This window comes from Mycteria americana, chromosome 1 (genome assembly GCF_035582795.1).
Source record: "Mycteria americana isolate JAX WOST 10 ecotype Jacksonville Zoo and Gardens chromosome 1, USCA_MyAme_1.0, whole genome shotgun sequence".
NCBI classification, from domain to species: Eukaryota; Metazoa; Chordata; class Aves; order Ciconiiformes; family Ciconiidae; genus Mycteria; species Mycteria americana.
The window spans coordinates 90,628,453-90,649,524 of record NC_134365.1 but is presented as its reverse complement, the minus strand read 5'-3'; the positions used below and the strand labels follow the sequence as shown (position 1 = coordinate 90,649,524).

The 21,072-nt window shown below is 46.1% G+C and overlaps 2 protein-coding genes and 1 long non-coding RNA gene across 3 annotated transcripts; 2 read left to right on the top strand and 1 right to left on the bottom strand.

Annotated features, from left to right (window-relative positions):
• Window positions 1-21: 21 nt before the first annotated feature.
• On the bottom strand, window positions 22-3,778 carry DUSP12 (dual specificity phosphatase 12). The gene is made up of 6 exons (XM_075511822.1): window positions 3,393-3,778; window positions 3,188-3,301; window positions 2,983-3,101; window positions 1,871-1,967; window positions 954-1,140; window positions 22-363 (listed from the first exon to the last, which is right to left on the bottom strand). The coding sequence occupies exons 1-6, from the start codon at window positions 3,674-3,676 to the stop codon at window positions 202-204; spliced, it is 963 nt and encodes a 320-aa protein (XP_075367937.1). The 5' UTR covers window positions 3,677-3,778; the 3' UTR covers window positions 22-201.
• LOC142414526 (uncharacterized) lies at window positions 3,025-10,265 on the top strand. The gene is made up of 4 exons (XR_012777103.1): window positions 3,025-3,128; window positions 4,810-4,910; window positions 7,940-8,087; window positions 8,245-10,265. It is a non-coding gene; the product is annotated as an uncharacterized LOC142414526 (long non-coding RNA).
• Window positions 10,266-11,617: 1,352 nt separating this feature from the next.
• On the top strand, window positions 11,618-19,611 carry TENT5C (terminal nucleotidyltransferase 5C). Its single transcript, XM_075511719.1, has 2 exons — window positions 11,618-12,015; window positions 14,387-19,611. Exon 2 carries the CDS (start codon window positions 14,413-14,415, stop codon window positions 15,583-15,585), a length of 1,173 nt encoding a protein of 390 aa, XP_075367834.1. The 5' UTR covers window positions 11,618-12,015; window positions 14,387-14,412; the 3' UTR covers window positions 15,586-19,611.
• Window positions 19,612-21,072: the final 1,461 nt, after the last annotated feature.

Below are 21,072 nucleotides of genomic sequence, written 5' to 3'. Positions count from 1 at the left end.
ATTTGACCACTGTATAACACCTCTTCGAAGGAAGTGTTTACTATTTTATATATGAGATACAGAAAGCTTGAGCAGAGCAGATGTTCAAGTAATCCCACTGCATTACAAAGGGGTGGAAGTCACAAGCTCACTCCTGGCAACCACAGACTAGCTAGTGGTTCTCTGTGGACATTAAGAAATCCATTGAGGGAAGAGACAAGTTCAGGTTTTGGCAGCTTTCAAGTTACCAACTGGCAGCATCCTCACTTCATCCACTCGACTTTTGTGAATCTGGAAGGCAGGTGTCACCCAGCGGCCACAGGAACACTGCTCACCCCGCCAGCTGAAGGAGCCCAGCTTTGACGTGCATTTAGGACACAGAAGCTGCAAGAAAAACACATGACCCACTCTAAAGCACATGCAGGTGTAGTTTTATTTAAGATGTTTTTCTATGGTATGTTAAATTGTGGCAACCTGCACTGAGCCAGCTCCTTCCCTTGTAACACTTCACAGAAGGTAAATGGGCTGAAAAACAGGCAAAAAAGCTAAAGCAGCGTAGCTGGTGTTTGCCGTGCCCTGGGGTGTAGCAGGCAGCTGTGCTGGCAGAAGGGAGGGGGTGGAAAGGCAGCTGCTCAGACCTGGTGTGGTTCCAGGACAGTTTTGCCAATCTCCAGAAAGCCTCAGCCAGCCTGAGACTGCAACAGGTTTTGGAAGTCGCACAAACTTTCTCATATTAAAACAGCACGTAAACGCTGTCCAACACCCTGGCTAATGTTCTCCGTCCAACAAGATCACCAGCTCATTTCCTTATAAGAGGATATTTAAGAATGTGTTTGTAAGCTGCAAAATTCACACAAGAAAGGCTGGGAGACCTAGGTCCTTGTGCGGGGCCTTTCACATCAGGGAACAGAAAGAGTTTGTTCTGCCTTTGCAAAAAAAAAAATCCAAAAAATAAAGCACATGCTGCCCTTCACCTGTCCTTCCATTACTCCGAGCAACGCTGGCTCCATCCACTGCACAGGCTCGGTGAAGTAAGAGGTACACTTTTCATGGCTGTCACCACAAAGCTGAGCAGAGTCCGTCATCCTCTTGTGGGCAAAGGCTGTTGGTCCGCTTCCTTCCGTGTGGGACAAAACACTGGAACTACGGAACAGAGCGCGCCTGCCCTCCACAACAGAGGGGGGAAAAGAAGTAAAATAGTTGTTTTTTTACTAGGGAAACCTACAGACAGTAGAAAACAGGGACATGGACCTCTTGATAGTAAGTAATTAAGCAGGATTACAAATCCTACATTTTTTTTAGTTTAGAAGGTCAGCAGGCACTGACTCCATTCAGGGTTGCTTCTTAACAAATCTAGTGATTTGTGTAGTTTTGGGCTCTGCCCCACAGCTGTATGCTTTTATACAGATCTATTTTTAAACAATTCCTGCCTACTAAAACTTTAAATCTATGCTCATATACTTGAAGAAATCTCCACCTAGGAAATAGCAGGATTATTCAATTTCACTTTAAGCAACCCATAAAAGGTAGTTAAGGTGCAGTAAACCCCAAAATCTACAAGAAGTTTATTCTGGAGAAACTGATTGTCAAAGACAAGCTAGAAGTTATGGTTTCAGAGCAAGCAACTTCAGAGCCGAGCGGAATTATGCCTGCCTATAGAACGTGGCAGGTTAGGCTGCACAAGTGCTGCACAACTTCAAGGAACAAAAGTTTTGTATTTCATAAGATACGTTTATTTGTCTAATTTTTTGTGGCGTACGCTGTAAAGAAACTTAGGGAAGAGATCATCCCTGTCCTGACAATCATGACATGCCCATTGATTTACACAGGCTATTTTTCTCAAGTCAATTTCAAAATGACATTTAATGGAGAAATATAAAAGGTTCAGTACCTGCATTTCCTACACCTGTAGAGAACCTCTGTGTTTGGAGTTTGACATATACTGGTTGGATCCACAGCAAAGACTTCTCGGGGCAAGCCTTGAAGTTCTGCAGAGGGGTCAGTATGAAGTTGTGAATCAGATCAATGCAGCCATGACTTGTCCCCCTTTCTGTGGGAGAAGACAGTGCTGCACCTCTGCCCAGTCACGGCATGCAGAAGCCACCTGCTTCACATTCGTTTGTCCACTCACCAATTCCATTAGATAAGCTGAAAATGAAAGAGCCTCATCGCACTACACCTAAGGTTGGGATTCACTTAATGCAAGGAACTGGGATCTAGACTTTGGCCTTAGCAATGGTAAAATACTTGCATTTGGCTTTATGTTCTTACTTAAACAGAAAGTAAACGCAGAGGAGGAGTTAGAACAGTTCTACCAATCTTTTAGCGCACATACAGAAAGTCAGCTTATGAATGAGAACTGATAAGGAGAATGACACATAAATGGAGAGAGCACTGTCATGCTGAATATGCAACACAGATCTTGCAAAACAGCTACAGATTATTATTATATTATAAAATTTCACATATGCACACATATCTACTACAGTCAACCTTTTGCAAATTAAAGTATGAAAGTTTACTTCATACCTTGATTTCAACTTTATCTCAGTTTTGCATTTGTTATTTTTATTTTTTTTAATTCAGTTGACTTCTTTTTAGAGGATGTTAAGCTTGCCTAGCCAGGTACATAAAAATCAGAAAACATATCAAACTGACCTTTACCATTTCTGAATTTTGCTAAAGAGAACAGTTCCTTATGGATCTTATTTCTCAGGCATGTCTCAAAGACACTTTTTTCCCCACTGATGAGCTACAGTTCTCTAGAACCTGTACAATGTAACTATTTGCCTAGCCAACTCAAGGCTCGGCTGCTTTGAGACCAATACTCAAAGTCAACCACCTCTGACATGGCCTTCTTGTGTTCATTTCAGGATAGACTGGTTCCACCTGGGACCACCCTCCTTGGGAGACTGCCTCAAGCTACACTCCAAGCACTCGCCCCAGCTCAAGGCCGATGCTCGCGGGCGAGGTCGGCCCCGCCACCCCCCCCCCGCCACTCACCGGAATACCTCTCCGTGAGCATCTGCAGCCGGTACCGCTTGTAGAGGGCGCTGCTACTGTCCACGGCACAGCCCATGGCCTCGTAGAGCTTCAGCTGCCCCTGGAAACCCGGGTTCACCCTGCGGCGGGGGCGAGAGGAGAGCGGGGTGAGGGGGCGCCGGGCGGGCGGGGAGCGGGAAACGGCGGGCGGGGGCCAGGGACCCACTCGGCGTCGGGTTTGGCGGCCCTGACGGCGGCGTAAGCCTCCTCCCAGCCGAGTCCCTGGGTCTTCATGAGGTAGGCAGTCACCACGGCCACGCTGCGGCTCACCCCGGCCTGGCTGCAAGGCAAGGACACGACAGCCCGGCCGTGAGCAGCGCCGCCCGGGGAGGGGGAGGCCGGTCCCCCGCCCCGGCCGCCCCGGCCCTCACCAGCGGACGAGGACGGCGCCGCCGTCCGCCCGCGCCGCGCCGATGAAGGCGGCGCAGTCGTCCAGGCGGCTCAGCAGGTCGGCGCCGGGCTCGTCCCGCGCCCAGACGTGCAGGGCCCGCACCCCCGGCACAGCCGGCGGCTCCTCCGCGTCCACCGTCAGCACCGCAACCACCCCCGCCGCCGCCAGAGACTCCGTGGACGAGTACGACTCCGTGCCGCCCACGTAGAGACCCGGCAGCACCGGCACCATCCCGCCACCCCGGCAACCCGGAGCCACCGACATAGCGGCGGGCTCACTGCGGCTAGGCAGGGCCCCGCCCCCAACATGGCGAGGCCGCGGCCGCCACTCCCAACATGGCGCCTGGCCTTCCCCTCGCGCGGCTGCCGAGGGCCCCACGGGAAGGGTGTTGCCATGGAGACCGCGGGGACGGCGTTGTCGCTGGGCGCTGGCACGCTGGGCCCGGCCTCCACGGCCCTCCGCGGGCCCGAGCTCGGCCCCGCCGGCAGGGGCCAGCCGGGAGCCGCCTGGGGAGGGCGGCAGGGCTGGTGCCGTTCGTGGCGGGGGCGTGACCCGTGGGCCGCCTCGCCGGGTCTGCAGCGATGGCGGCTGTGGAAGTCCCTGCTGGGAACCATCGCAGGCCGGCGGCCTTGACAGGCATGAGACACCTGGGAACTGATGTCAGGGCACTACTTTCTTTTTCCCTTACCAGTATTTAATTAATAATTTCCATAATAATCCTCACACATCTGTGAGTACCGGCACAATTCTCTCCTCCCCACGTCCACAAGTGTCTGTCTCACCTCGTCCTTTTTAAAATCGAGGGGTCTCCCACCTCCCTGTTCTGTCTCCTTACAAATGCTCAGAAAACAAATACGTATCACTAAAGAATCTCCCAATATGTTATTAAAATCCCATTATTTTTAAATTAATCTTGTGATTTTGAGGCCCCCATTTGCTACTGTTTGTGTGTTTTGCATTAACAATTTTTTTTTACTTTGGAGATGAGGTAGAAATGGCTCTCTGACACTCTCAGAGTGGTTTTCTAGTAACTGGTTTCTTCTGTGTGGAGTCAGTGGGCTGCTCTGTTGAGATGGGTGTCTGGAGTTTGCTTCAGTGCAACCTCCAGTGGGGGTTAGAATAGATACAGATAGATTGGAGGTGAGCACCAAAGGAAAACCCAATGTCTGAACTTCCAATTCCCATTTGTGCTATCCTTACTCCTCATAGTAGTCCTGTGATGCCAATGGCAAGCGTGGTACGGAAAGGAGGCCTAGAGGAGCAGTTACCTGGGAAGCCTGGAAAAGCCACACCGGGATCCAGATTCATGGTTGTGAATCACTGGCTTGGAGATGAAAACCAAAGAGCAGGGCTGTGAGGAGCCTTCACTTACTGTGTGATCGCTGGCTGCTTTGTAGGATGGTCACCATGAGCAGGATTCTCCGTCTGAGCCAAGTTTGCCTACAGGAAATCAAGCACACAGAAAGTCTGCTGGGAAATGCATCAGCTTGCTGCTAAGGTCTGTTACACGGCCACATCCACCTACGTGGGCGCGCAGTCGGTGCGCAGAAGAAAGTAGCCTTAGCTCTAGATTGAGGCTTCTCATTCAGTACTCAAACTGCAAGCACCATGTCACAGGTTTTGCATTCCTGTGAACCTTTTTTATTACATGTTATGAAATGGTTACACTTCCCATTGCAACCTAAACTGGAAGGCAGACCAAATAATTCCTTACTGGCTTCGTTTTGAACATCTGAATAGGCTCTTGCCACTGAAAATCAAATGTCTGGCCCAGCTTGAAAACTGCCCCACTCCTCTTTTATAGTAGCTCTCATGCAATGAGTAGATTTTGAACTGTAAAACAGGAATTGTAACTAAATCCAGATTTTTATTCTGATCTCTTACCGTTAACTGAGCATTCAGCACTGAAATCCGATGCAGCGTAGACAAGAGGCATCACATCTTCTGGTAATCTTCCTTGATTCCAAGGTTTGTTACATGTGACACCATTGAAGACTATGGGGCAATGCAGAAACCTTGGTGCTCCCACTTTTTTTCTGCCCATCATAAGGTTCAGGTCTGTTCTATGGCAAAAGGAGACTGAGCACTCGCTTTTCCTGCCGTAGGTAAGGATACTCTCCCTTAGCAGGACGCCTGTGCAAAACCCAACACATCACCAGCCTTAGCTTTTCCTTCTTGTCTCCAAAGACCCCAATGCTTCACTTCCTCCTCAAGCCTTTTTGTCCAAAGGGATCTCTACCATGTAGCTGCAAGTTTTACCCAGCATAGGCCAGACTTTGCAAGTTTCTGAGCAGAGGTAAAATGTCAGATTTCATTAGGAAGAGGTATGGTAAAGCTATCTCCTCATGTGAGATGTGTAACCTTACCCTACCTCCCCTGTATGAGATAAGAAAGCCTGAAATCCCTAATTATCTGTCACTGGGAGGACTGTTCTAGTGCAGCTCTGTACGAGACAGCTGTAGGCAAAACTGTTGCAAAAACTGTCTGCAAGGGCCTCTTGGATCCTTGCAGGAAGCTGGCTGGCCATGGAGGAGGTGAGGCTGGCAGTCACCTCAGACCTGGTAGGGTGAGACTGAAACCTGGTGGGAAGGGAGATTATTATCCCCTTCCCGCAGGAGAGGCAGATGGAGCTGGGGCAGTGGGGAGCAGCTGTCATGCTGCAGAAGAGATGGGCCACCACAGAGATCCTGCTGAAGATGCTACACATGCTCATCAAGGACTCCCTCACCAGTGCCAGCATGCACCAGTTGTCAGCCTTGCTGGGAGATGGACAGTGGGACAGTGGCTTCCAGAACTGTAGTTTCCATGCGGTGCTGGTGGCCCACTGACCAGACCAAAACGGCTCTTTGTAGTTGAGATGGGCCCCAAGGCTTCTGAGAGTGCCAGTCCACTGCAGCTTAAGTTTGCTGTCATCCTGCTGCACCTCCTGTGCTTGCCCTACTGCCTGTGTGATTGTGTGGCAGCCTGGCCGGCAAGCTGCTCCAGCCAAAGGCAGATCCCCTCTTTGAATGGATTAGTTTTAAATCACATAAACCTGACCCGAAGCAAAGGGCGTGACTGTGTATCTGAGGATGGGGACTCTCTGACAACTCTCATTTAGATTATTTTAAGCTACAATACTGCGTTACCTGTGCAAAACATCCTTTCCAGTTGCCATTGCCATCAACTAGAAATAAAGGGCCTACTGAAAAAGCCTGAAAGATTGCAGACAATTTTTCAATAAAAGCCCCTATAACCTAGCAAAGCAAAAAACCATAGTGAAAAGAAAGACAGGTGGAAATTAAAACCAGAGCAAACTGTGTATAGACTTTTAGTCATGAAAGCAGTTAACAAATGCAGCAAACTACCATGAGGAAACACTGGATTATCCCTCTCTTGAGCAATTTGAAGGAAGTCTGCAGGCAAGTGCAAGTTATTGAAGGGGCTATGAGTTTTACTGTGGGATTATATTATCTAGGGATTCTATGAGTACTAAGATGTGGTTAATCACCTCTGTTAGCCTTCAAATCTGTGAATTTGCGGAGGCAAACAGTACCGTCTGCGACTAAAACCAGCGGCAGAGGCAAGAGGCAGGGCTCGCAGATGCAGACTCCCAGGGAGCTGGTCCAGTCGTGGTGTGACCACTACCTGGGAGCACCAGCTCCCAGGGCTGTGGATGACGCAGGAATGTGAAAAAGATGCGATTTCAAAGTGAAAACCCGTAGTGGGGGAAAGTACAAAATCCGTGGGGCAAAGCCCACGGCCAGCTCAGCACGTAAGAGCTTCACATGACTGAGGTTGTGCTCCCTAAACAACCTCACTGTTTCTCTGTACACCCCTTTGCTGTGTTTGCCACCTGCAGCCTGAGGCGATGTGTCCTGAGTTTGCTCACGACTCCCAAAATAGAGTAAATATTTTTTTCAGTCTGATTTGCAAACCCTCATTCTCCCCCCGCCTCTGCCTCCCCCCTTCAGCCTTTGTCTTCTCCCACACCACCGAAATTTTTGACGGTTCGTTCTCCCCCCCCTCCCGGGTTCCAGGAAACCGTGTGACTAATTAAGCAGTTGGGGCAAGCTCAGGTGCAAGGAAAAAACAAGTCAGATGACAGGCCACTGCCCACTCGCTCCAGCAAGTGCATTCCATCTCAGCATGTGTCTACCCTGCTACTTCATAAGGGAAAAGAAAATGCTGGGCTTTCCTGGGCTGCCTGCTCTGGAGCCTCACAGCACAACCAGATCGGCAAAACTGAGTCTCTTGGTGCAGAAGCAAAAGCACTGGGGGCCTGGGCAGAGGTTTAACCGCCTCTTCCCTACTGGAAGAATTTGGCCCAAGTACTTTGTCACACATTCAAGCAGTTCTGTTCTTTCAGGCTTTTAAGCAGTTTTGGGTGTATACAGCAGAGGGTTCATGAGAACAAGAGTCTGCAGCCCGCAGCCTGAGTTGCCAGAGGTGGCATGCAGCAAAGCAGTGGAAGGGCTAATGGGTGGGGACATCTTCAAAAGGACTTTCGTGAGAGACAGCAACTCTGGGTTTCTGTGTCTTCCTCAGGTCTAAATGCAGCAGGAGCTTGGAGCTCCCACTTTGCACAGGTCTTGTTGGTGAAGGGGCCCAGTGGCATTTCATGCCCCTTGGAGAAGGAGAGTCTCTCGGCTTTTGCTGAGCTTAGAACTTGGTGGGAGCTGGGAAGCCCTACATGGTAACATACCATCCCTTGGAGAAGGAACTTCCCAGCTGTTGCTGTGCTTCTAGTGGCAAATTTAACTTCAGATTTTTGAAAGATTGCTGTTCCCTGCATTAGTACACTATGCGTGTCTATACTGGACTTCACGTGTCTACTTTTATCCATGTATCAGGAGGAAGGATTGCTGCATCTCCCCACAGGAAACCTCAAAGACTTGTAAAGGCAGCTAGCAACAGAGAAAGGGGCTCACTTTTGATATTCTGCAGGAGGATTTCACCATAACACTGCATGAGTGGGATGTTCCTACTTGTCTCCACGCCCTTGGCATGTGCAGACATGCAGTTACTCCACGTCAGACAAAAAAGAAGAGTTTCCCAACTGCAGATTTGATGCTCAATTACAGAATGGACCATGACAGCTACTACAACCATGTATTAATAACTCTGCTTCACTTTATGGCTTTAACAGCTGTAGCAACCAAGATTTATAATGGCACATTACGTTCAGCAATGCATCATGTAAGGAAACTAATCTGACAGTGCCAGGTCACTGAGCTGACTTACAAGTTTTTAAGTGTGTTTCTTCTGCCAAATTTGCTGCCCTATTTACTGGATTAAAATGAACAAGTTGCACTGTGTTCATAAAAGTCCGTACTTGCCTCTGTTTTCGCAGCTCCCAGACCCTTTTCCCCTGTCACGTTGCCATCCCAGGAGCCATTTGGTCCTTCTTCCTTCCCTATCTTCTCTTTTGAAAACCCTCTGAAACAGGTCCTGTGGCATGTATCCCGAAGGGGAGTACACCACAGGACAGGAGAGGAGGGACTGTAGCTGGGGACATGGGCAGAGATGAGGGATGGAGCAGCTGTGGCAGAAGGGCAAGATGGTGGTTGTCCAAGGCCAGAGGGGGACTGTGGCTGCTGCCGCTCGCTGCCTCTCGGCAGGAATTTGCCTGTATCCCAGTCGCTCTCGGAGAAAGGATGGCTTGCAAAGATTGGGATCATCCATTACTTCTCCCTAGACTCAGAGTTACAGCTGACAGTGGGAAAGTCAGTCCTAAATAAACATTAAGACTATACCCTGGAGCTAGGTCTGGGCCCACGTCAGAGCCACCTCGGCAGCCACAGCACCTTGAGCAGTAACCCATGGGTTTTAATCTCTCATCTCACCAGTGGGCTGTGTGCTTCCACGTTTTCCATCCTCACAGCACAGTAATCCACTGTGCAGACACAGGCGGATGGATAGCAGAAGGCTAGTTCTCATCAGGGGTAAATGGGCTCATTCTCCCAGACATTCATCACTCAAAGATGCATTCCTCGTTATTCCTGCAACCTACCCAGGAGTCTGGTCCAGCAGGCTTTAAATGGCGTTTCAAAATCCCATCCCACAGACCGTTTCTGTGGGACCAATGAAAAGTGATTAAAGAGAACAAGTGTATTGTCAGGAGGTTTAAATTCACTACAGAGAGTGCTGCACTTCCTCTAACAAATACTCAAGGTCTGCAAATCAGAGGAGGCAGGAAACACCTCAGGTATCCAATCTTTAAGATACAGTTGAGATACCTCTTTGTTTTTACAAACATTTTTGTGAAACAAGAACTTGTAAACAAATAATGTAAAGTGTGAACCTTTTATTAATACTTTAACATCTGTAATAGCAGTATCTGCTGCAGTTTATCTTTGCCTTTATTGGTATCTAATGAATATTACAAATAGAAAATATTTTTCAACATGTAATTTACTTGCTGTTTACCCATGGGGCAACAGAAAATATACTGTCCAAACTAATCAGTTATTGTCATAAAAGAATAATATTTGAGGCAGAAATATTGCTGAAGAAATATTCTTAAGAGGGGAGACCATTCACTATTTTAACCTCCAAGTGAGACATCTCCTTACTGGTGGTTATGCCTCCGTAATTTCTGCTACTACTTCTTTTGAGTTCCCTATTTCTCTTTCTCATTTTAGAAACACAGGAAAAAAATGTTGAGAGAGATCCGGATCCTCATGTCCAACTCCATACCACCACAGACAATCATATTACGTATTTTCTTGTCTAGCTCCATCTTGAAATGAGTTAGTTTTATTCCCCTCCCTCCCTCCCTCCTGTGATGCTCTGAATTCATTATTATCTCATCGGACAAAAAAGATGGTAACTTACCTTGAATCTGATTCTTGTGTCAATGTTATCCTTTCATTTAAACAGCTCTTTTTGTTTCCTGTTATTTATCCCAATGGTATGCTATTGGAAAAAAAGAAATACATAAATAAAGCAACCCACCCATATTCCTGCTCAGCTTTGGCTTTGTTGGTGAAACAAGGCAAGTCTGTTTGTGTTTGCTTGGCAAAGAGGAGCTTTTCAGTTTCCTCTTACAAGATCAGCTCTTCCCCGTGTGTGTGCAGGTTTTAATTCATCTTTCTTGACTGTGTATGACCAAACAGTGTAACAGATGTGTGGGTTTTTTTTTTTCCCCAATGCTTTGTAAATACTTTTTTAGCTCTACTAGAACTATGTCAACTGGCCTGTCCTATGATGAGTTTTCCTTTTTTTTTCGCCTCTACTGGGTCCTGATTGTCCTACACAAGGCAAATACCCCAGGTCCTTTCTCTCCTCTTTTGCTGAAACATTGAGGGTTTACAGCACAAATCGTAGCTTTTATCCCCACAGTGCATGATCTTGCGCCATGTACTACTAAACGCCAGCCGATTTTTATTACTCTGTATCTCCAAGTTATTCATTGCTTCCTGTCTAATAGTTCTGTCCTCCTCCATGTCCCCAGTGCCTCCCACAGACCATCAGCTGTGGTTTTCAGTAGCACGCTGTTTCAACACTTTTGCCGTGCGCTTGCGAGTTTTTGTATTAACTCCTAGTTTGGCTGTTTCCGATGTGGCACCGTAGCACACGCTTTAGCAAAGCCTGGAAATTTTAGCTACATGTCGACAGTTATTCTGTCCGAGACAAGGTACCTTCGGGAAAGCCATGTTGTATTTCAGCTTGCTTTTCGTTGTAGTCCACTTCCCTATCTTCCGTTATTCCCTTGAAATGTTTAGGCTATTGCTTTCCCTTCCATGTACAGTCGTACATGTATGAGGGGGGGAGCGGAGAAGCGACCGCTGGGCGCCCACCGCCACCGCCACCGCCGCCGCCACCTGTGGGGGGAGGCTGCGGGGCAAGCGCCTGGAGGCGGGGGGTGAGGGCTTCACGGCGCGGGCGGCCACCGCCGTCCTCTTCCCCACCCCAATCCCCGCCGGGCTCCCGGGCCGAGCGCCCGGCGGCCCGAACGGCGGCCAAACCCGCCCCCGCTCCCGCTCCCCCGCGGCGGGAGGGCTGGGGCGGGACGCAGGGGAGGAGCCCCGCCGCAGCAGCCGTTACTGGGGCAGCCGTTATTGGTGCTGCCGCCTCGCGCCCCGCCTGCCGGTTACCTCACGGCGGAGGGGGGCGGAGCGGGCCGGGCCGGCGGAGCGGCGATAAAGGGCGGGCGCGAGGGGTGGGGGATCGCGCGTGTGAGGCTGGCGCGGTCGCTCGGGGTACGCGGCGCGGCTGAGCTGACCGGTGAGCGGCCGGGCTGGGGAAGAGAAGGAGAGGAGGCAGGGCTCGCTCGGGTCTCGGCTGCGCTCCGGGGCAGAGCCGGCGCGGCGGGCGGGGTCACTTACGTGAGGAATCTCCTTGAGGCAAGCGCTTGGTAGCGCTTTTTAAGTTATTGTTATTATTTAAAACGGCTTAACGGCAAGTTCCGCGTGCCCCAGGTGAGTGCGGGTCCTGCGTGCGCGGAGCTGGGCCTGCGGTGCATCGTGTGAATTGTCCCTTACGGTGCAGCAGAGCGCGCTCAGCTCTCCTCTCAAGAGAAAGCGCCTTGTAAAGGGAGCTGAACCTCCCCGCCTGCAGTGCCGCTCGGGCGTGAGGGCGACTTGCAACGCTGTAGTGCCGCGGGGTATTGCTTGCTGCAGGTACGGTCGTCTAAATTTTTTTAGGAGTTGTGTCAAGTTACATGTCTTGGAGGGAAATCTCCTGCTGCAGAGTAATGTACTTCATCGTGACAAAGGTGAAGGCATGTTGTCCTTGCTCCTTCTGCTTCTGGTTTGAGATTTGAATCCAAGTGAAGCTACAATACTCTTGGTATTAAAAATAGGTAGTGCCTGTCTTGGCTTCAGAGTTGTTTTTTTCCCTAGTGAATGAGCATCTTCAGGTATCAGATCTTCTTGTGATGGAAAATGGTGGTGGTGAAACAAGAGGCATGCGAACTGCTAGCGTCCGAAGTACATCAAAGTCACTAAGATCTTGTTGTCACTAACATAAATCTTGCAGAGTAGGCAAACATGTGAGTGATTTGGGGGTGGGAGGCTTCATAGGTTGACAGCCTGAGAATTAAACTCTCCACTGAATTGGAAATGCAATACTTCATCTTCCCCCCACAAGGGCAGCAATGTGCATTATTCTCCTAGGTGAGGCTCACCAAGCAGAACCAAGTGTGTATGGTGGGGTGGAAAGCACTGCTCCGAGTCCTTTCGGGTCACTGGGTGGGCTGTGCGTGTTGTTTTAGCTGCTGAGGTGGCTACAAATGGGAAGGAGGAGAGGGAACACGTTCAGAGGTAGTAGCTGAAAGCACTTGCTGCTTAAGCTAGAAGTCATGGAAGACTCTTGTGTTCTTTACTGATCTGGAGGATTTAATGAAAATATATTGGTTTTAAGATGCAAATATACTTGAATGTTTTTGAAGTGCCTGAGGGCAACTGCTGACAGGCTTGGTGCCTCTGGGTTTATGCTCCATTGCAGCCTTAAGGACTGAGTTTGAAGAACCCCTTGATTTGTCCTGGACTAATTATCTTACAAATCACAGGTTTGTTTTGTGCCTGCTGGAGCTGATGTCACCCACAGCAGCAGAGCTTGTAATGCAGCAGCTCATGCTCAAGGGCAGAAATTGATTCCCTGGGAGCATTTTTACCTTACTGTATATTTTATCTAGGATTTGAATGTCTTCTGTAGAGGAGGTGACAGGTCAAATGAGCTGTTCAAAAATTAAAAGCTGGAAGAGGACAGGTATGAAATGACAATAGCTGCTCTTTGAATCTTGCTTGAAAAGTGTTCCATGCACTATGTTGATGCATGGTAGGAAACTATGTTTGGGTCTCAAACAATTCCTGGTAGGCAAGAGTTAACTACCTTAAGTCTGACTAGTCTGACCTTGGCAGCTGCAGTATTCACAAATACTTGGGGCAGAAGAAGGTGAGGCCTCAATTAGACTGTAGCTGTCAGGAAGCACCTGGCCACAATAGAAACCTGGAACACTTAAAGAGAAAAGTGTATTAATACCAGTTGGAGTTGTGTGACTGTAGAACATATGTATCTGCATACTTCAAAACACAAGCCTCTTAAGCACAAGAGAATGATCTGGTCAACTGTGACAAGACTCCTTAAAAAGTGCAAAAGTTCAGATGAGGCTGTGACCAAATCTGGTCAGTGAGGTTCTCAAGTCCTTAGTGTTAAAGAGTAACACTAACATGATATACATCATCTGAATATATGCTGGCTCTTATAAGCTTGTTTGCCCTCCACAAATGAGCAAAAGGTTGGGGCAAGTATGAATATTTCCAAAAAGGTAGTTTGATTATGCAGTGTATCTGAAGAAGGGTAAAGAGTTGCTTACAAAGACTGGAGTGCAAATTGAATAGTTGTTATCTGGCTTTGCAGCTAAAATTCTGTCCAGGATGCTGAAGTGCTGTAGTTTTTTGCAGGAGCAAGGTATACTTGGCCTTTATCCCATGAGTGGTAGGTGCTGGATGGTTGAGAAAGGAAAAACTTCTGAAGAGGAAGAAATCTTGCATCTCTGGCATAATTAAAGTGCTTTCAGCGGACTGAATGTCTTAAGCCCTGAAACTAACACCTGAGTGTCTTCCCCTGTTGTGTTAGTTGGAGAGAGCAGTTTGAGCTTTATGCATAGTGAAACAAGTTCAAAGCTTAACTGCAAAGCACTTTTGAAAGTTATGGCTCTCACTGGCTTCAGCTGGTGCTGCAGATGATCTTAAACTTAGGCAAAGCTTATGTGTCATCTTCGTTGATAATTTTGCTTTGACATGAACTGCTTTGCTGCAGTACTTAATGCTGCCTCACCAAAAAAAGGACAACAACAACTAAATTTTTTGCCTGCACCAATGGAGAAGCTGAGTATCATTTCAGGTGAAAGGCTTGCTGATAATAATTAGTACATAGAATTATTTTTTTCTAGTTGCACCTCTTATGTGTAAACAGAAAAGTAAAGCATAGTATATATCTAGGAAACATAAGTCTGACTTGTCTTTTTTTTATTCCATCTCCCTACAGTTTCTTTGGAGAAGAAAAACGTTACGATGGCAGGCAAAGGAAGTAACACAGACTGCATGTCATGCAGTGTGCTGAACTGGGAGCAGGTCAGCCGTCTGCATGAGGTTCTTACAGAGGTGGTTCCAATCCATGGACGAGGTAACTTTCCGACGCTGAAGATAACTCTGAAGGACATTGTTCAGACTGTTCGGAGTAGGCTGAGTGAAGCAGGCATTGTGGTACATGATGTCCGTCTGAATGGCTCTGCAGCTGGTCATGTCCTGGTCAAGGATAATGGGCTGGGATGCAAAGACCTGGATCTCATTTTTCAAGTTTCTCTTCCAAGTGAGGCAGAGTTTCAGTTAGTTCGAGATGTGGTGTTGCGATCCCTCTTGAATTTCTTGCCAGAAGGAGTAAGCAAGCTAAAAATCAGTCCAGTAACACTGAAGGAAGCCTACATCCAGAAGCTAGTCAAAGTGTACACAGAGTCTGACCGTTGGAGCTTGATATCACTTTCCAACAAACATGGCAGGAATGTGGAGCTGAAGTTTGTAGACTGTATACGACGACAGTTTGAGTTCAGTGTGGACTCCTTCCAAATCATACTGGACTCCCTGCTCTTTTATTATGACTACTCAGAAACCCCCATGTCAGAGCACTTCCATCCAACTGTGATCGGGGAGAGCATGTATGGAGACTTTGAAGCAGCTTTTGATCACCTCCAGAACAAGCTGATAGCTACCAAAAATCCTGAAGAGATCCGAGGTGGTGGGCTTCTGAAGTATAGTAACCTCTTGGTACGAGACTTCAGGCCCATGGATAAGGATGAGATCAAAACATTAGAGCGCTACATGTGCTCCCGATTCTTCATAGACTTCCCAGATATCCTGGATCAGCAGCGCAAACTAGAGACCTACCTCCAGAACCACTTCTCCAAAGAAGAGAGGAGCAAATATGACTACCTCATGATTCTGCGCAGGGTGGTGAATGAGAGCACAGTCTGTCTCATGGGACATGAGCGAAGGCAGACTCTCAACTTGATTTCTCTGCTAGCACTCAAAGTACTGGCAGAACAAAACATCATCCCTAATGCCACTAATGTTACCTGTTACTACCAGCCAGCACCTTATGTTAGTGATGTAAACTTCAGCAACTACTATCTTGCAAATGCTCCTGTACCATACAGCCAGTCCTACCCCACTTGGTTGCCTTGCAATTGATTGTTTCACTTGAGTGTTCTTGAGTGGAGGCTACTGAAGGTCAAGATGCTGAGTGTATATATAGACAAGTAATAACTGTCAGTTGGAGGTTTTCTAATGGAAACATGACTGCATCGGACTGTCCATTTCCTGGTGTGCAGTAGGAGTATGCATCCAGGTGACCTGCTATGAACCTTTCAGTATATCTCTGCAAATGCCAAGAAGCCTTATTACCTCTTCATTAGGAGAAGAGAACCAGCAGCCAAATGTTAGAGGAGTGGTTACAAAGTTCAGTACTAGTTCTGGAAATGGCTATTAATGTGAGATCTAAGCGGAGTATTCGGTAGACTGGGTTAGTTATAGAAGAAAGACTGTAAAATGTCTTGAGCAGAAGCCACTCCTGGAACAGCAACAAAACTCTGCTTTTTCTTGCCTAACCTCCTTACTCTGTACTTCCTCAGTTCAAGTTCTGGCCAAATTTCTATCGAACTAATTGTGCAAGAGTGGGCTTGTGTCATGCTTGGGCTGCTTCTACTTTCTGGCTGTGTAGAACTGGTAACTATATGGATACTGTCTGTCTTGTAGAGGGCCTAAATGTTGTTTCCTGTAGTACCTAGGGATGTATGGTTCTGCCTCAAGTTCAAAATTAATTTCTTGGAAGTTGGAGATGGATTAAGTCTATCTCTAAAGCATAAGCTGTCTAGACTTTTCTTGAGTACAAAAATTTGGAAGGTGGCATCTCTAAACATGCACCAAAACATCATCTAAAATTTGGTAATGTGAAAAGTCCTTGAAATGAGGAAATGAAGCCTTAAATAGAATTGGAACCACAGTTTGAATAGTTAGGATGGAAAAATACTGTTGAGTCCAGGCTCAAGATAAAGCCTTTCTGACTGCATCTTTCAAAACATTTGTTTTTGGCACAGTTGGAAAGTAGCACGTCTTACACTGAGGTTTGGCCAAACTTTCTTCCTCACAGGTCCATGGCAAGAAAGAAAAAACACTGCCCAAAAAAACCCAACCACTGTAAGTTGCAGGATGATGTGCACTCCTGCCACAGTATAAATTCCTACAGTGCCTGCTAAAATGAATTTCTTCTTGTACAACTTCAGGCAGGTCCTGAAGGCTTGTCTTTCTGTTACCACTTAAGGGTTGAGCTTACTGGTTTATCACTGTCACCTGGTCACTGTATGAGATGGTATTTTGAGTGGTTAGAGTAAAATTCTTCCTCTTTACTGGTCATAACCCTCACTTGAAGAGGTATATAAACCCTAAGCAGAGCTCTCCACAGAAGCTGTATGTGTTGAAAGTTTGTCCCTGTTTTCAGAATAGCCTCTGGAAGAGTATGTGCTCCCTTGGAGGTGTAGGGGGCTGACCTTCCGAAAGGGTATGTGCTAAACTTGCTGCTTTGACATTCCTGTGCTTTATAAGGAAAGTTAAACATTTCCCAGTTATGTATATAGCAGTATTAGAAACTGGTATATTAACTGGATGATTTTTCACTGAATTGCAATAGTAAAATACATAGAGCAAATGGTCTTGAGTGGCCTTTGCTTAACCAGAGAAGTAGACTAGAAAGGCAAATCTTAGAGCTATTTAATATGTACTGGTGCAATGTGTAAGAATACTTGTTTGCTAAACCTTTTTTATGACTTCTAGCTGTCTCTGCAAGCTTGTGAGACCAAAGTGCCTGATCAAACAAATGATGTAAGCTTAGAAGGTAAAGCAGAAAGCACATGAAACACCAATGTATGGTTGCTGTTCAAGGTGGAAAACAGCAGCAGTGCAGCACTTAAATGGCAGTAAAAAGCTGCCTGCTCCTCATAGGACCAAAACCTTCTAGTTACATTGCAAGTTCTCTCACTTTTCATACCTATTTCATAAAGACTGCCTCAGTAGAGCAGTGAGGGTACTCTTTTGTTCAGACTTCATTTGGCTTAGGAAGGCAGGGAGGGATGCAATCTAGAAAGCAGACTGTAGCCAAGCATGCTTTAGCTTAACTTTTCGAACAGTCTTGTAAGCAACTTCAGTAGCAAATAGACAAATAACTTGGTGTTTTCTGTTGTGTTTTTTTCATTAAAGGCTTCCTGAGTAGTCAACCGAAGTAGCTAAACTTGAAAGTGAACCCAGCCTTTTTCATTAACTGTGGTGTGGACTTGGTGTAGCTTACAGACAAGGCATCTCTCACCCAAGACTTTGACTATTTGCAAGGCTTTTTAAAAACTAACATGATGCCAGTGTTGTCATGTGTGTTAAACTTAGAGCAAGCTTACTGCTGGAATGCAAATCTAGACATGAATAACTTCTGCATGCAAGGCAATACTTGGCCTAGTATAGAGTGTCACTAGAAAGAAGGAAGTCTTTTGCTTAGGAGTTTGTAATTGCTATAATCTCTTAAATAGATGTTTTTAAAGCCAACCTAAGCTATACCCATTGCAGAAATAAACCATTGCCTAGAGGGACATGTTTGATTTGCATATCAAATAGCTTAGACTCATGTAGCTGTCTTGTGCAATCTCATGGCTGATTTTTAGAAACTGTTCCTGTGCATCAGCTAATGTGGAAGAAGTGGTCAGATGCTCAGGAGGAGTTGTCACAAGCTTGAAACAAACAGACTTATGTTTTACTAGTCTTTGAATGCCTTGGCTGCTGAACATCAGGCCAGGTGCATCTATTGGAAAAGGAAATGCTAGGAAAGGAAAAAAGGCTCTAATGGGTTCCTACTGAGATAGAGCTATGGAGAATTTAAGCATCCTGCCATAAATACTGTGTGTCTGCTAATGTAAGTTGTTGCTGAGGGCAACAATTATGTTGAATGGCTGCTCTCTGACTTCCTGGGTTTAAGCTTTGCAGGACTGCTTGTGTTCCCTGTCTGTCTCAAGTTGCTCTGGGCATATTATAAATATTGATGCTTTGTAGCCTGGCTGCTAGGTGTTAAGCTCTTGAATAGTTAAACTGTATCCTGAAGCTGCACACTACCTACTGCATTCGCCCTACTGTACAAGGGATTGCTGGGATCCTGTTTGTCTCATTGCCTTCAAAATAATCCTGGCTTGGCAGGTAAAGCTGGAATACTTAGTAGCTTTCACTGGGTTGCAAGAAGTCTACCCCTTTCTGTTTCAAGTTGTCCTAGCAGCCTGATGCTGTGTGTGGCAGTGGCTTAATTTGGTGTGTGCTAGCTGGTTTGAGTTCAGGTTTATGGTGGCCCCTGCAGCAATGAGTAACATGAGAATGAGTGCTAGGTAAAAGTTAAAAGTGATGACCCTAGGCTGCCTGCTTGATTCAGTCTCCCTTCAGTACTTAATGATGCCTCTGCAAACCTGCTCTATCCTCTGTTGCTCACTTTTGTGTCAAGTGGAGGTTAGAGGAAGACTACTATACTTCAGACTATTATCATAACACATTCCCTCTGGGCAGTGGCATCAAAACAAAGCTGCAATAACATTAGACTGCAAGTCTTGTATCAGTGCATCATTCCTCAGGACTAGGCTTCTAGTAAACTAGACTGTGTAGTTTAAAATAGCTGTTTTCTTTCTGTAGCTTATAAGCTCTGCTGGGCTAAGCCAGTCTGAGGTTAAGCATCTGTTGTCAATATTTATTGTCAAGTCCCCCTTGACTTAGTTTGTGTGACTTCCTCATTGTAGTATAGAATTTTTTTTATTTGATAAAGATGCTACCAAGGAGACCTAGTAGTAGTAGACTGAGTTTTAGTCCCTTTGGTAAAATCCCTATGCTGATCCATGGTAACTCTGAAAAGTTGTAAGGTAAAGCATACTTCATGTTCCCTCAGCTCAAGATTTAATTGTTGCTCTGTTTGTCCTCAGCTCGTTCAGTCAATCACTAAGCTGGAGGCTGAAGACTACTGCTTGCTTTTGAATAACCCTTTTTCAAAAGATCCTCACACTTTAACATTAATAATCTTGTCTACAAAGCAGTAGGTAGTATTTAAATCTAGTCCAAATACCTAAAGCTTTTTATTGAAACTTAAAGACCCATATTTTGGGATTGAGTTTGGGGTTAAGCATTTGGTATGTTTTGTGCCTAGGCTTTGTGGGAAAAGGGCCTGGGAAAAGGCCTTTTAGAAGAGAACTTGGACAAATTGCTTCAATTCTAAGCTGTCAGTGTACTGATGGTACTTGTTTACTATCCTTCTCACTCAACTTATTCAATCAAGGTGCCATAATTGTTAGGCACAGGAATAAGCAATAAGTTGACTGTAGCCACTGGCAACTTGGTCTAATTTGGGCATTGGGAGAGCCAAATGGATAGTAATACTTCTAGCCTCTGCATCTAAGTCTTACTCAACCATTTGTTAAATATGATGAAGTGTATTTCATATATGTTCTTTAATTTCAATGAAACTAGTTATAAGGTGGGATGCTGGGTGATAATTGTAGAAGCTTTGGGGGGAATGGTTGGAGCACTCTGTTTTTTCTCACTTGTATTGGAAGAGAAGGCCACTTACTGAAGTGTGTGGATTGGGCTTGTCTTTCTGATTAAAACTGCACTTTCTGTTGAAATTTAGAAGGCCTTTTTTTCCTATCTTTATCTCTTACATTATTTTTTACCATTAAAAGAAGTCAGCTCTTGGAAAATCTGTCTTGTACCTCTTTGGAAGAAGTGAGTCTTTTTTTTTATTTTTTAAGCTGGCAAAACAAGGTACTAGAAATATTTGGATTTGAGATGAGCCCAAATGTGAGATTGGTCACAGTGACTTTGTCTACTGTCCTGCACTGTGGTGTTCACTTGTCATTCTTGGAAATTGGGTTTTGGACCTTAATGATTCTGAAATTCTTGTGCAAATAAACTTATGCTAAACATTGCTTGCCTTAAGTAATTCTTGCATCTAAATAGTGCTGACAAAGTATTTGTGGAGCTTATTGGCCAATGTGTGTAGATACACTGGGGGAGGGGAATAGTGATGGGGTACACAGTAATGCTTGGTTTTAGATGCTATCTAAGGTACTCTTTTTTTTTTTCCTCATGAATGTACACATATGCGTACACATCTGCATCAACTTACTGAAGATTAGTCAGTTATGTGAGACATGATTCATCTTTCACTTACATTGTAGTGACAGTTTCTAGAGAACCATTTTTGCCTTCTCTGACCATTATCTGGTCTCAACTTAACTTTTAAATTCATCAAGGCACAGTCCTAGGCCTGTTAGATAGTGTCTGGTCTGAGTTAGAGCCTGCCAGTCTGTTCTGTGATGCACTCTATTTTATATGCTACTCCAAGTCAGGGGCCCCTGCCTACCTCAACTCATGAGCCAAGGAGGTGAGAAACAAAGTCAGCAATTGCTCTTCAAGTTATTTACAGGTTGAACATCTTTGTGCTTTCACTCTGTCCTAAAAGCTGATGCTTCCACATATCAATGGTTCATGGGGCTTGAGCAGGGCAAAGCTAAATAAAAGCTAGGGGCATGTGGCAGTCTACTTGCTGCTCTTCCTGCTCTAGGATCAAAAATAAATGGACTGTAAAAAGCATACTTGCTTCTAATCCCC